This window comes from Alosa alosa, chromosome 2 (genome assembly GCF_017589495.1).
Source record: "Alosa alosa isolate M-15738 ecotype Scorff River chromosome 2, AALO_Geno_1.1, whole genome shotgun sequence".
Lineage (NCBI taxonomy): Eukaryota > Metazoa > Chordata > Actinopteri > Clupeiformes > Clupeidae > Alosa > Alosa alosa.
The window spans coordinates 7,181,382-7,193,146 of record NC_063190.1 but is presented as its reverse complement, the minus strand read 5'-3'; the positions used below and the strand labels follow the sequence as shown (position 1 = coordinate 7,193,146).

At 40.3% G+C, this 11,765-nt stretch overlaps 2 protein-coding genes across 3 annotated transcripts; one reads left to right on the top strand and one right to left on the bottom strand.

Annotated features, from left to right (window-relative positions):
• The first annotated feature begins 2,743 nt into the window (after positions 1–2,743).
• LOC125284310 (histone H2AX) lies at positions 2,744–3,391 on the top strand. The gene has a single exon (XM_048228222.1). It carries the CDS (start codon positions 2,822–2,824, stop codon positions 3,248–3,250), a length of 429 nt encoding a protein of 142 aa, XP_048084179.1. The 5' UTR covers positions 2,744–2,821; the 3' UTR covers positions 3,251–3,391.
• A 533-nt stretch (positions 3,392–3,924) lies between these two features.
• hmbsa (hydroxymethylbilane synthase a) lies at positions 3,925–11,704 on the bottom strand. 2 transcript variants are annotated; one of them, XM_048228205.1, is made up of 14 exons: positions 11,486–11,704; positions 9,333–9,386; positions 8,689–8,761; positions 8,190–8,239; positions 7,935–7,990; positions 7,627–7,704; positions 7,430–7,507; positions 6,886–6,961; positions 6,618–6,731; positions 5,889–5,927; positions 5,309–5,428; positions 5,141–5,194; positions 4,957–5,043; positions 3,925–4,799 (listed from the first exon to the last, which is right to left on the bottom strand). In XM_048228205.1, exons 1-14 carry the CDS (start codon positions 11,516–11,518, stop codon positions 4,629–4,631), a joined length of 1,083 nt encoding a protein of 360 aa, XP_048084162.1. In that variant the 5' UTR covers positions 11,519–11,704; the 3' UTR covers positions 3,925–4,628. The 2 variants fall into 2 exon arrangements, with proteins under 2 accessions (XP_048084162.1, XP_048084168.1); XM_048228211.1 differs by lacking the exon at positions 11,486–11,704 and adding an exon at positions 9,488–9,573.
• Between the last annotated feature and the right edge of the window lie 61 nt (positions 11,705–11,765).

Genomic DNA, 11,765 nt, shown 5'->3' with positions numbered 1-11,765 from the left:
ATATATATATATATATATATATATATATATATATATATATATATATGCAATGTGACTGGTTGCCTTTTAGGATAGCCCACCTGCAATTTCACAGTCCCTCACACGATGTTGAGGAAGCGAATGGTGTTTGAGAGACCTATTGATTGTTGTGTCCAGTTTATTGAGATGACAAGCTGTCTATGGGAGGTAACCGCAACAATGTTGGAAACCTTTTTGTGGACACGAGTGGTTAAACTAGTGTACAGTATGCTAAGCACAAGGGAGAAATAGAATGACTTGAGAATGATTTACCACCTCCTGTGTATGTTTGTTTTTATTTATTGGAGAAATTGCACTTTGGACTTTTGAATTGTTTACAATGCTAGAGAGCTTCTAGATTTTATGATTTTGTATTGTTTACTATCGCAAAACACTAAATTATTACCCATGTTGTCTACCAAATCTTCGGTTTCCAACCCTAGTGTGTGTTTGACAGTAGATTTCATTAGATATTCTACTGAATATATAAAATATCCAGCCTTTGAATGAACTAAAAATTATATTGCTGGTTTTCTTTGTGGCTTATGAACATTTCTTGGATAATGTTGTTTCTGTTTGTCAAAAAAGAACACAAGTACATACAAATCCCTTATATGTTTGTGTATTTGTATTTAGGTTGTAAAGAAATTGGTTAGAGTTCAAAGGGAAGTATTTAAGGATAAATAGGTATGAAGTGTATATATATATATATATATATATATATATATATATATATATATATATATATATATATATATATTCTTAAATATTTTTATTTATAGAAATAAGAACACCATTAAATCATCTTGTCGATTTGGAATGAGCATTCGGGGGGGATATAAATGCGGACACAACCCCCGAATCAATGGAAACTGTTGTTGTTGTTGTTCTCATTTACCTCAGGTTAAATATGTTAATGAATGTTATAGTAGCCATGTTGTTGTTTTTTTTCTTTAAAAATATCCAAACATCAAAATTCACAGGTTTTAAATTTCCCATTGCCATTGACCATCATATCGCAATAATCCTGTTTCCAGTGCATGCATGACACAGTTCTTCCCACACGTGTACAAAAAAAATATTGTCTTGCTATATTTGGGATGGGGTCGTTTTTCTTTGTAAGACTAAGTGGAGCCTTGCGGTTGTTGGTCGTTGGTCCTCTTGCAATTGTCCTTCCCCAACCACACCTCCTTTGATGCAGGTATTCCATTGTTTTACTTACAGACTGTGTTGGGCTGTGTGCTCTACTTGTCAGAGAAAGTGCTGATGATCACGCTTCACATTTTCACAGGTGAATCAAATCAGGTTTTGCATGGCTACTGTGCTTGGATTAAAATATCTAGCATAGACTTTTGCTCTTCAAAAATGTTCTGCTTGTAACTTAAAAGATGGAAAGCTGATTTATAAATTGCCCTCTTAAATAGTTCCTGCTCTGAATGTTAGTGAAAAAGGCCAAAACATACTGAGAAGAGCTATTGCCCAGCTGTAAATGTTAATACTTTATATTACAATGTGGTAATTTTGATGTTTAATTTATGGAAAATAAATTATTTTTTAAAAACTCATCATACGGTGTATATGCAAAATACCACCTTGTCTTGCCTCGCCTCTGTTTAGGTCTGTATTTGTTAACTCATATACAGTGTTTCACTAATATGCTCTGTCCAAACGTTTATTAATTGGCATACTTTAAAGAGGCTTTGACACACACACACACACACTGAAGCACTTCTGTGGCCACGATAGCAGCCACACCCCTGGTGGCCTAATGTGTGCACGGGTGCCTAAGGCAGGGAAAAGGTAGGGACAATTCCAAGGGTATTGAATGATGAAATAATACTCTGTTTTTGTGTGGTGCTCATAGAAATACATACTCAACCATGTAGACAATGCTGAAAAATACCAACAATCTATCACCAACAGGACAATCATTTTGAAAGAGCAAGCACCCAAAGCAACAAAATGACTAGAGTCTGCAACATGTTTTGTATCCACCAGGGGGAAGTATTACATCGCAGTGTTTGGACCAGGTTTGCACTCGGAGAGGAAGCTTGTAGTGATCATGTGAAGTAAAAAAAAAAATCAAAATGCCTATGCTAAAAGAATGTCATGTCTTAAGTAGAAGTAAGAGAGTAGCTGGTAAGCTGACTTGGCAGCATATGTGAAAGCCATATTTTTTTTTCTCAGTCAAATATTATTGTTGTTGAAATCCAAAGGTTCATATTTTAATCTCATTTGAATGGAGATTATGGAGTTTGGAGGCAGATGAGTCCACCAGCAACAGCCAATAGATAGATTATGAAGATTATATAGATAGTAATATGTTGAAATGCAGTCTTTGTACTGTGCTGAATGAAATCATTCTATCTTCCGTTAAGCCTAGGCTACTTATTCATGTTATATCAAATAAAAAGGATAGGCAGGCAACAAATTCCTGGCTAGTAGATGGTAAACAAAAAAAACGTTGCTTTGAATTTTTTGAGGGAAGGCGTTCCATTGGTTTAAATTTAGCGCTCAAATTGATTGACCACAGTCTAATCCAGTCATTGTCGTCCTTCGTGCTTTTGTGGTGTTGTGATTAGTGCGAGTGTATGGATCAACTTTCTCAGAAGCCAATGAGGGATGTTTACTAGGGCGTACACTTTTTTCCAAGAACCAATCGAAGTTCACTACCCCAACCTTCGGAAATTCAGGCGGGCCTAAAGGATCTCTATAAATACATCACTGCACTCCTTCCGGGTAACACGGAGACAAGCACCCCAGCGACGAACCTACGGCCACTAAGGGTTGAATAACTTTGGACATGTCTGGAAGAGGCAAAACTGGAGGAAAGGCCCGCGCTAAGGCCAAGACCAGGAGTTCCCGGGCTGGACTGCAGTTCCCTGTCGGTCGTGTTCATCGTCTGCTTAGGAAGGGGAATTATGCTGAACGTGTTGGCGCCGGTGCTCCCGTCTACCTTGCTGCTGTCCTCGAATACCTGACTGCTGAGATCCTCGAGTTGGCTGGAAACGCTGCCAGAGACAACAAGAAAACCCGTATCATCCCCCGTCATTTGCAGCTGGCTGTTAGAAACGACGAGGAGTTGAACAAGTTGCTCGGCGGCGTGACCATCGCACAGGGCGGTGTGCTCCCCAACATTCAAGCCGTGCTGCTTCCCAAGAAAACTGGACAGGCTGCCCCAAGCTCAGGGAAGGCTGGCAAGAAGGGTGCTTCTCAGTCTCAAGAATATTAGACAGCGTGGCCTGACTCTGGACTCTGAATCCTTAAAGGCCTGCTTAGTGCCTGATCATGTTTCTCTGTTTCTTGTTGCTTTTGTGTTTGTGATGGCGCTTTTATATTCTGTGAACATTAAACACGCGAGGTTTTTTTTAAATCTTTGTGTGCGTGGTTAGTTATGCGTGGTGGGCGACCACTCATCGCGCCCTTTCTAGCTAAATGCATGCAGGTTTAAAAACTATTGCCATGCAAGTCGAGATCTCCTGTTGTTTAAATGATAGTTTGTTCATATGCCTACATCTACTCTGAAATGGACCGGGAGAGTCCGGGTTGCGTAAAAGTGGCATTTCACCTCTATTGTTTGATGACTTACCTCTGTGCTAAACGATTACAAGGCTATAAGGGTCGAGTGGGGGCGGGGTAACCTGTAACTCCTGGTCGGTTATATTTAAACATGTGTCATTTTATCAATTTTAATAATCATACAGCGGTCTTAATTCCTGCATTACATGTGAGATGGTCAGCATATTAATGCATGTATCCGCTAAAAAGGTGGACGTCCTATGTGGGCAATATAGTGTATAGGCAATAAAAATCCCAAAACCTAACCTAACGTAACTCAGGTGCAACAATTTAAAGTTAAAGTAAAACATGTAAACACATTCCTGTTCCAAGACCAGTTATCTTCAATTAACCTTGTTTTATTTAAAAATTGTACATATAATTGTTTAAGGCTGTTGATCATGAAAGGCACATGAACAGTATGTAAATGCAGTGCTAAAATAGTATTGCCCTGATTTTTGTTACAGCCTCTCATTTACATATATACAACGGTACACCCCATTGACAATATTCTAAGAATACAGCCACCACATCTTAAAAATCATAAATAATACCATAAAATAGTTTTTTTTTTTTTTTAGACAACTTGAAAATACTTTGACAATCATGTAGTCAGTCAGTAAGAATGTCTATGAAGCAGGCTTTTCTCATTCAAAATCGACAAAAGAATGATATGACCATATGGGTTTAAATGACATCAATAAATTATTTTTTAAAGACTGCACTCCACAATATGTTTTTGATACATTTCTTGTTACACATAGGGACAAAACATGCTTGCGTGATATTTCCTGCTGTGTGTCAAAGTGGTTGATTTACCAAAATGAAATTCAGTGTTGACTATTGTTTAAAGCTTGGAGGGTACTGAGTCGTGACTTATCTCTACCTACTACAACTACCAACTTCCTCATCTGGAATTCTTTCTCTTTTCAAAAGTTTGAAATTACACTATATTTATAACTGAGAACTACAGCAAATAAGTTGTGGGTAGGTGTAGTGGAGACCAACATATGGCCAGAACACAGAATCTCCTGACAGCACAGGTGGACAACTCATCGAGCGTCGTTGAGCTGCCGTGCAGTGGTCAGAATGTCCTTGGCTCCTTTGCTCAGCAGAAGAGCTGCCAGGTCCACCCCGAGCTTCTCAGCAGCAGCCAGGGAGAACTCGGGTATGTTACAAGCAGTCACCCCAACATGGGAACAGTCGTCCGCAGATTGGACCACCTGATTAAAAATTAAATGAGTTTAAAATCTTCAATTCCAAACTCAACATTCCCTCTAAAACAAAAACATTATGTGTGCAGGAAACTGAAATGAGAGACAAAGTAGAAAAAAGTGCATAGGTGAAGTTCAATCCTTGTGTTAGATAGAAGTATCTAACCTCATTGTCTGGGAGAACACTAGTCTGCATGGTCTCCTTCAAGCTGTCAGAACCGTCCAGACTGTATACTGCTCCTGTTAGATAGAGCTGACATAACATAGGACATGAAACATTCCTCCTAGTGTTGTCTATTCAGTGAGTCGAACATGAAATGGTTAGATTATATTGAGGACATAGTGATTACCAGGGAGTCTTTCACTTCAGTGTGGACAGCAACTGGTACACTGCAGCCACCCTCCTGATGCAACAAAGATCAAAGTCAAAAGATCGAGAGGATGTATGGCAGCTGTATGTCTTATAAGTTGGTGGCTTAATACAATTTCAGCCTGTTTGTATGTGCGAATCAACTTGCCAGCTGTCGAAGAAAAGCCCTCTCTGCAACGCAGCGTAGCACCGTGTCGTGATGGTGGAGAATAGACACCATGTTTAGTATGTCTCTGTCTCGTGCACGAACCTCCACCGCCAAAGCTCCCTGGGATAAGCAGGTTACCAGGTTACCAGGACACCATGAATTACACCATGGTGCAACCTACATGACTTTTCTGTTGACATCTGTTGCTGATTACACCTCATACACAACCATGCCAAAACGCATTGGAGGAATAGAGGCCAGTGGTACACTATGCACTGCTACAAGGGAAAGAGAGTCTTATTGTGTTCTGACTTGAACATGCAAAGCAAAGTGTTTTCCCCTATCTATGGCTAAGTACCAAACTCATTCAGACATATACATTTTCACATCCACTTAGCATTGCATGCACGCATTACTGCAACGGTTAACACAGCTGAATTCACAGGTGCTTCCTTTAAACTGAAAACACTGCCAGTTTAATACCTACCACATTAAGAACAGATTAGCAGTGCTGCTTGAAAACAAAAAGTGAGCCAAAACAACTCTGCACACACTAAGAAAACATGAACAGGTCACTCACCTGACCCACAGCATACATACAATCAGATGGCTCAAGGATCTGAGAGGAATCAGGGCAAAAACAAAAGAAATGTAGGATCGGTTTATATGTAATATTTCAATATACAATATATTATATACAAATCAGACAATCAATAATAAGCATGTTCCAATTATTACAACAATATTCTTTTTTTAATCCTCTCTGAGTCTTCTCTGAAAACATTAGGGGCCCTAATTTCAACAAAGCTGGCAACATGCACAGTAAATACGCCACATGTGAGGTAAAGCTGATTAACAGGAGCAAGTTCCTAGGCACTAGCATGGGTAGCTCTGTGCAATGTTGGCCTGTGTCCACTCTGTGGCATGGGAGTGCAGTGTATAAATGGCTTCTTTCACAGAAAGACCTTTTCAGTGACAATTGGAAATGATTTTGGGTTGGGCAGACCTCCTGCACAGAAACCACTGCCCACTCTATGGAATACTGCTCCACTCAGAACGGAAATGTTGTTGTTTTCTCCATTGTAGAACAATGAGAACTGAGCTTAGTGTGACTGGTTTTATATTATGACAGGCAGATAAAGAATGACTTCATCGCTGCATTCACTAATTACTCAACTGTTTTCTGCATGACTGCAGCCTGCATTGTGTCAATCAAACGAGGAAATGTAGATATCCCCGCCTATTCCCATTTGCGGTGCCTGTTGCTCTATGGCATTAGGGCCCCAGGTGTGTCTGGTGTGTCCCATACCTGGCTGACGCGACTCTCCCAGCCCATTCTCTTGAGTCCTGCCGCAGCAAGGATGATTGCTGCATAGTCCTCCTTCTCATCCAGCTTTTTCAGTCGAGTGTTCAGGTTACCTCTCTAAGTACCATGTTAAGGAAAAACTAAAAGGCATATCGACACGCACTGTGTTCAGACATAAAGGAAGTGACTACGTCAAGTGCACTGACACAAATACTTTATGTGTGAAGCACGGACTTGTGCCCACTTCAAGCTTCTTCTTCGTTAAGGATACAATATTCTCAAACTCCAGATGAGGGAATCTTTTCTTCAATTGAGCAGCTCGGCGCAGGGAACTTGTGCCAATCACACTATGGAGTCAAACAAAAACAGGTCAACCCAAGCTAAAGTGAAACACAATACCCAGGTAATGTTCAGTAATGGATGCAAAACTCATTTAAACTGTTCAAATATGTGCCAACACATTGGAGAGCAAACGAGAAACCACATCTTTTAATTGTTAGTTATCTAGACATCTAGATTCTGGATACTCCTGTGTCAGATTCTAATTTACAGGCTAAGTGAAGCTCCTGGACCAATCAGTTGCCTGAAAAACTGTCAGCAGTCCTTCTGGCATCTTCATGGCCTGTGCTGTACTCTCTCTGATATGTTGTTAATCTTATTTCACACAGAAAGCTCATTGAGAGTGCTTTATTTTCAGATCATATGAAAAATATATTGAGTGAAACATACATCAAATGTTCAGTGTGTATTGAGGGATGTCCCCTATGGCATAAATACACTGATGTGCAATCCATAATTCAATAAGAAGTGTATACCTTTTGTCTGGCAGCACGTCTAGTGAACGTCCTGCATGTTTAGGGTGAAGAACCACAGCATCATAAGGACTTTCACGTCTGAGAAAAGAACATAAACACAAACACAATGTAACCCTACACCAAGAGCAGTATAAACTAAATCAGTAGATCGGTGCTCCACATACTAATGGGAAAAAAGGAATAGAGTAGACACTCACTCTAGTACAGCTCCAATAGTGAACCCAGGGGGTAATGAAGTAGGCAGGTCTTTCAAGGAGTGTACAACAATATCGACCCTGTTGACAGAGTGAGAAGTGATGTCTGGTGCCTATCCTCCAGTTTTTATTTTTGTTCATTACTTTGATAATACATTTGACCACTAGAGGGTGCACTACAGCAGAAAAAAAGATCTGAACAATCTCTGTTGCTCTCTACATTCATGTTTAGCCTTTTCCTAAACACTATTAATGTTCACTAATGCTATTATTACAAAGAGCTGGTTTTAAAATTGGGGTTGAAAACTTACTCATTCTTTTCAAGGGCGTTCTCAAGTTCTTTGGTGAAAAGACTTTTCTCGCCAATCTAAAACACAGCCATAGCAAACTTGGGAAACTATGGGATTCTAAATGCATATAACATGGTGCGCGGACACACATACACAAACATCCATGTATAACTTTCTTTAAGACATACAATCATCTATTATTCAGTTCATCGTTCATATGTGTACATACGAAAACTAGATTGAATGAATGTCACTGAAACATGCAAACTGTTGTACCTTTGACAAAGCACGGTCCAGGATTTGGTCTCCAATTGTGGACATGGCAACTAGAAAGAGCAGACAGTATACATTTCAGTGGGAACAGAACTCATTGAGTCCATTTCTGACATCATCGATAATCTCACTTTGCCCAGACAGCCAAAGTGCTGTCTGTGCCACCGCACAATGATGAATACATCATTGTCTCTGTTGTCCTGAGGGAGACGAGGCGGAAGTATAGAATCAGGGGAATAGAATCGGAGACAGCAGGAGACGGAGAGCGAAGAAAACCAGAGAGAGATGCACTAAAGAGGGAGAGGAGGATGCGAGCCAGCCAGAGAACAGAATGAGCAGACGAGTGGGACAGAAGATTCTAGAGCTTCTAGAATGAGCAGACGAGTGGGACAGATCAGAGCAGTACAGATATAGATATCTCTCTATGGGGCTCTGGGACAGATGATTCTAGAGCTTCTAGAATGAGGAACCAAGTGGGACAGATGATTCTAGAGCTTCTCACCTATCTGCAGGTCGACATCCGGATAAAGCTCCTTGAGCTTGTCTCTAACAAAGTCAGTCTGGATCCGGGCCAACTGTAAAAATGAACAATAAATGACCAAACCGAAAGTCTTGAACATATTATTAACAATGAAGACATTACTTTCTGTTCTGAAACATCCTATGAAAGGGCTTCTTATTCTGTTTCAGCTAGCTGGGATTTAGATGAACGTGTGTATCAGATAAATAAGAGAATATCTATAGTGCTACTACACCGTTACCAAGTTTCATGAGAGGGTCCAGGTGTCATAACACCATTCATTCTCCACACCATAACCTACGACTGTGGCTGCTTCTTGGTATCTTCACTGACACATGAGGGACCTGCCCTAATCAGACTACTACACCCTCAAAGTCACACCCTTCTCAATTAACGTATCCTTCTTTAGCCTTCAACTGTTACATATAAAACTGATGATTCAAAAAGATATCTGGACAATATGACCCGAATAGGACCGAATTCCAACGGTATATCAAGTGACAAGTCAAGTGACATAGTGATACAAAAGTAATGAAATAAGCACGTGAAGCATCACTCATATGTAACACTATGTTACAGACAAATGTAAAAAAAAGAGAAATAAATGAATTCTAGATGCTCCATACCTGACTTTTTCTGGTTCCCATCCGGATAACACGGCCAGCCTTTCCATTTCCTTCCTAAAAAAACAAACATTGTTAATGACAATACATTTGACCTTTTATATTCACATAGATTCAGTTAAGATACGTTAACAGACAAGGGGTTACTCAAAACACACTTCTATGCAACTGTTCAGCCTGTTTTCCATAGCTGGAGGTATTGCAGTCTAAATGTAAGCTGTGAACTGAACCTATTGCAGCTGCAGATGCTACTGGCGATTTGAGACAGAAAGCCCAGAGGAGGATGACTTTTCTCTCTCTCGCCCTCCCTCCAGCCCACCCCACACCCTGGACACTACTGATAAACTGAGAATGCTAATTCATTCTTTGTCTGTTAGTGTGACAGAGGTGTGTGCATGTGTGTGTGTATGTGTGTGTGTGTGTTGAGAAAGAGGAGGAGGAGAGACCATACTATACCACAATTTAGTAATCATAGGTTTCCCAGCCATTTTCACTGACAAAATTCTGAAACCTTTTCAATGACTTTGAATGAAATTTCCATGACTTCATGGCCTGTAAGTACAAAATTGCTGACTTTACGCCACAGGTGGTGGCTAATTATGAAGTGCTACATCGGATTCATGTGTTCTCCCGCACCGTTCTTTATCTATTCTTTTCTGTGACATGATGTATGCTATATTCTACCAATATCCCTGGTATGATAAAATGTAATTTCCTGACTTTTCCAAAACTTTCAATGACTTTTACTGAATTCCATGATCTCTCCAGTCCTGGGAAATGGAATTTTACAATGTTGTGACTTTTCAAGGTTTTCCATGACTGTGGGAACCATGTAATGAAATGACTGCATTTGATACTGCAAACAGTGTGGATATTCACCCGCTATGACATTCATTTTTTTTATCCCTGTTTAGTAAAATCCCTAATGTCACACATCACATATCTAATGCTCCATCTAACATCGCACACATACAGTTCTAGCAACAGAAGACCAATATTGACAGCATGCATTCAGTAAGACAATTTGGACGTCTTCATGAAGAAAGTAAGCTCACATACTGGGTTGTAGAAAAGGGGTAGTGTTGACGGATGGACCAACCAAAAACCTTATTCGTTAAACAACATTATTTAACTGAGCTGACTGAAGCCAGTAGCAACAGCAACATTATTAGATCTTGGTCAAATTCACATACATGTATATCATGCCACAAATTCACAGACATCATGCTACAAATACGCCAGGGGCACAGGACAGACTCAGATTCATGACATGATCATTGACATCCTGACAGCCCTGACATCATTGGACGAGCCTTTGGCATACATATAATACCTCTTTATGGTGACTTGTCACTGACATACTTTTGTCAATGGCCACCAAATTCAACACATCCACAATCACCTCCAAAAGTGGACTAATGGCTCCACAAGAGCAGGGAAAGTACCAGCCCTTAAGTATGAGTTCAAACCAGTATCATGACCATCCTCACTTTCTGCTGTGCAGATACGCAAACAAGGAATACTTCCTCCAACAGTTCTAAGAAAAGTTAATGGGATCAAAATGTAGCAATTGACGTAGCAAAAATGGATCCCACCCTAGTCCTAGTGATAGTTCTACGAATCCTGACTTGTCAAAATTGATGCTTGCTTAAGTTACTGCTCAACACGAACATAGTACAATCTCTTAAGTAATAGTACGGAGGTCTAAAATACCCGTAGTGTGTCTATGTCTCGGACTGCCCGGTTTGCCAAACATCTTTGGCATGGTCTAATGCCACTCTGTCTTTGAAAATACTGTAGCGAAATTATTTTTTGTCAAGTGCTGTTGTTGGAAAACAGTAACTAAAGTGCGTGGTCTGTTAGTACAGCTCCACGCACACCAGGCGTCTCCAGTGGATGTTCGATCTTATTAGTGAGCACTTTCGAATGTTAATCATGGTTGTTACTAGCTATGTAACAAGCTACTGTCGCTCCCACATGTGTCCCATCAGCTTGAAAGCTTAAGCCCACCCTCATTTACCAATGGCATAGCCTGTACATAATATTGCCTAAACTATCAACCAATCGCCATAGTGGATACAGCTCCAGACTTCTTGTGCCGCTCAGTGCTCCCAAGAATTACATAGCATAGCTAACTGGCTAGCTAAGTTACTTACCGAGGAATTTTGAGCTTCCTCAGACTGTTCCATCTCTCCGCCAGCCGTCTGGTGATGCCGTACTATAAGTGTATCACTACCACTAATAATTTGTTCAGATAAAGCTCACAATTTGCATTAGGAAATGATTGAATGGACAACTCCGCCGGTCACCCATCATATGAAGACACTCATAGTGGTGTGACCTAGTCCTAGATGACAATTTCACTTCCGCCTGTGATGCATTTCGGGGCATGTCCTTCAACAAAGTGGTGCTACAGTCTAGTTTCCAAGGCAATGC

Coding starts and splice junctions, on each gene's coding strand:
- LOC125284310 (XM_048228222.1), top strand. CDS start 2,822: ATGTCTGGAAGAGGCAAAACTGGAGGAAAGGCCCGCGCTAAGGCCAAG.
- hmbsa (XM_048228205.1), bottom strand. CDS start 11,518: ATGGAACAGTCTGAGGAAGCTCAAAATTCCTCG. Junction 6,732..6,885: donor ATCTGGAGTTTGAGAATATT/GTATCCTTAACG, acceptor CATGGTACTTAG/AGAGGTAACCTGAACACTCG. Junction 5,928..6,617: donor GGGAGAGTCGCGTCAGCCAG/GTATGGGACACA, acceptor GATTCCTCTCAG/ATCCTTGAGCCATCTGATTG.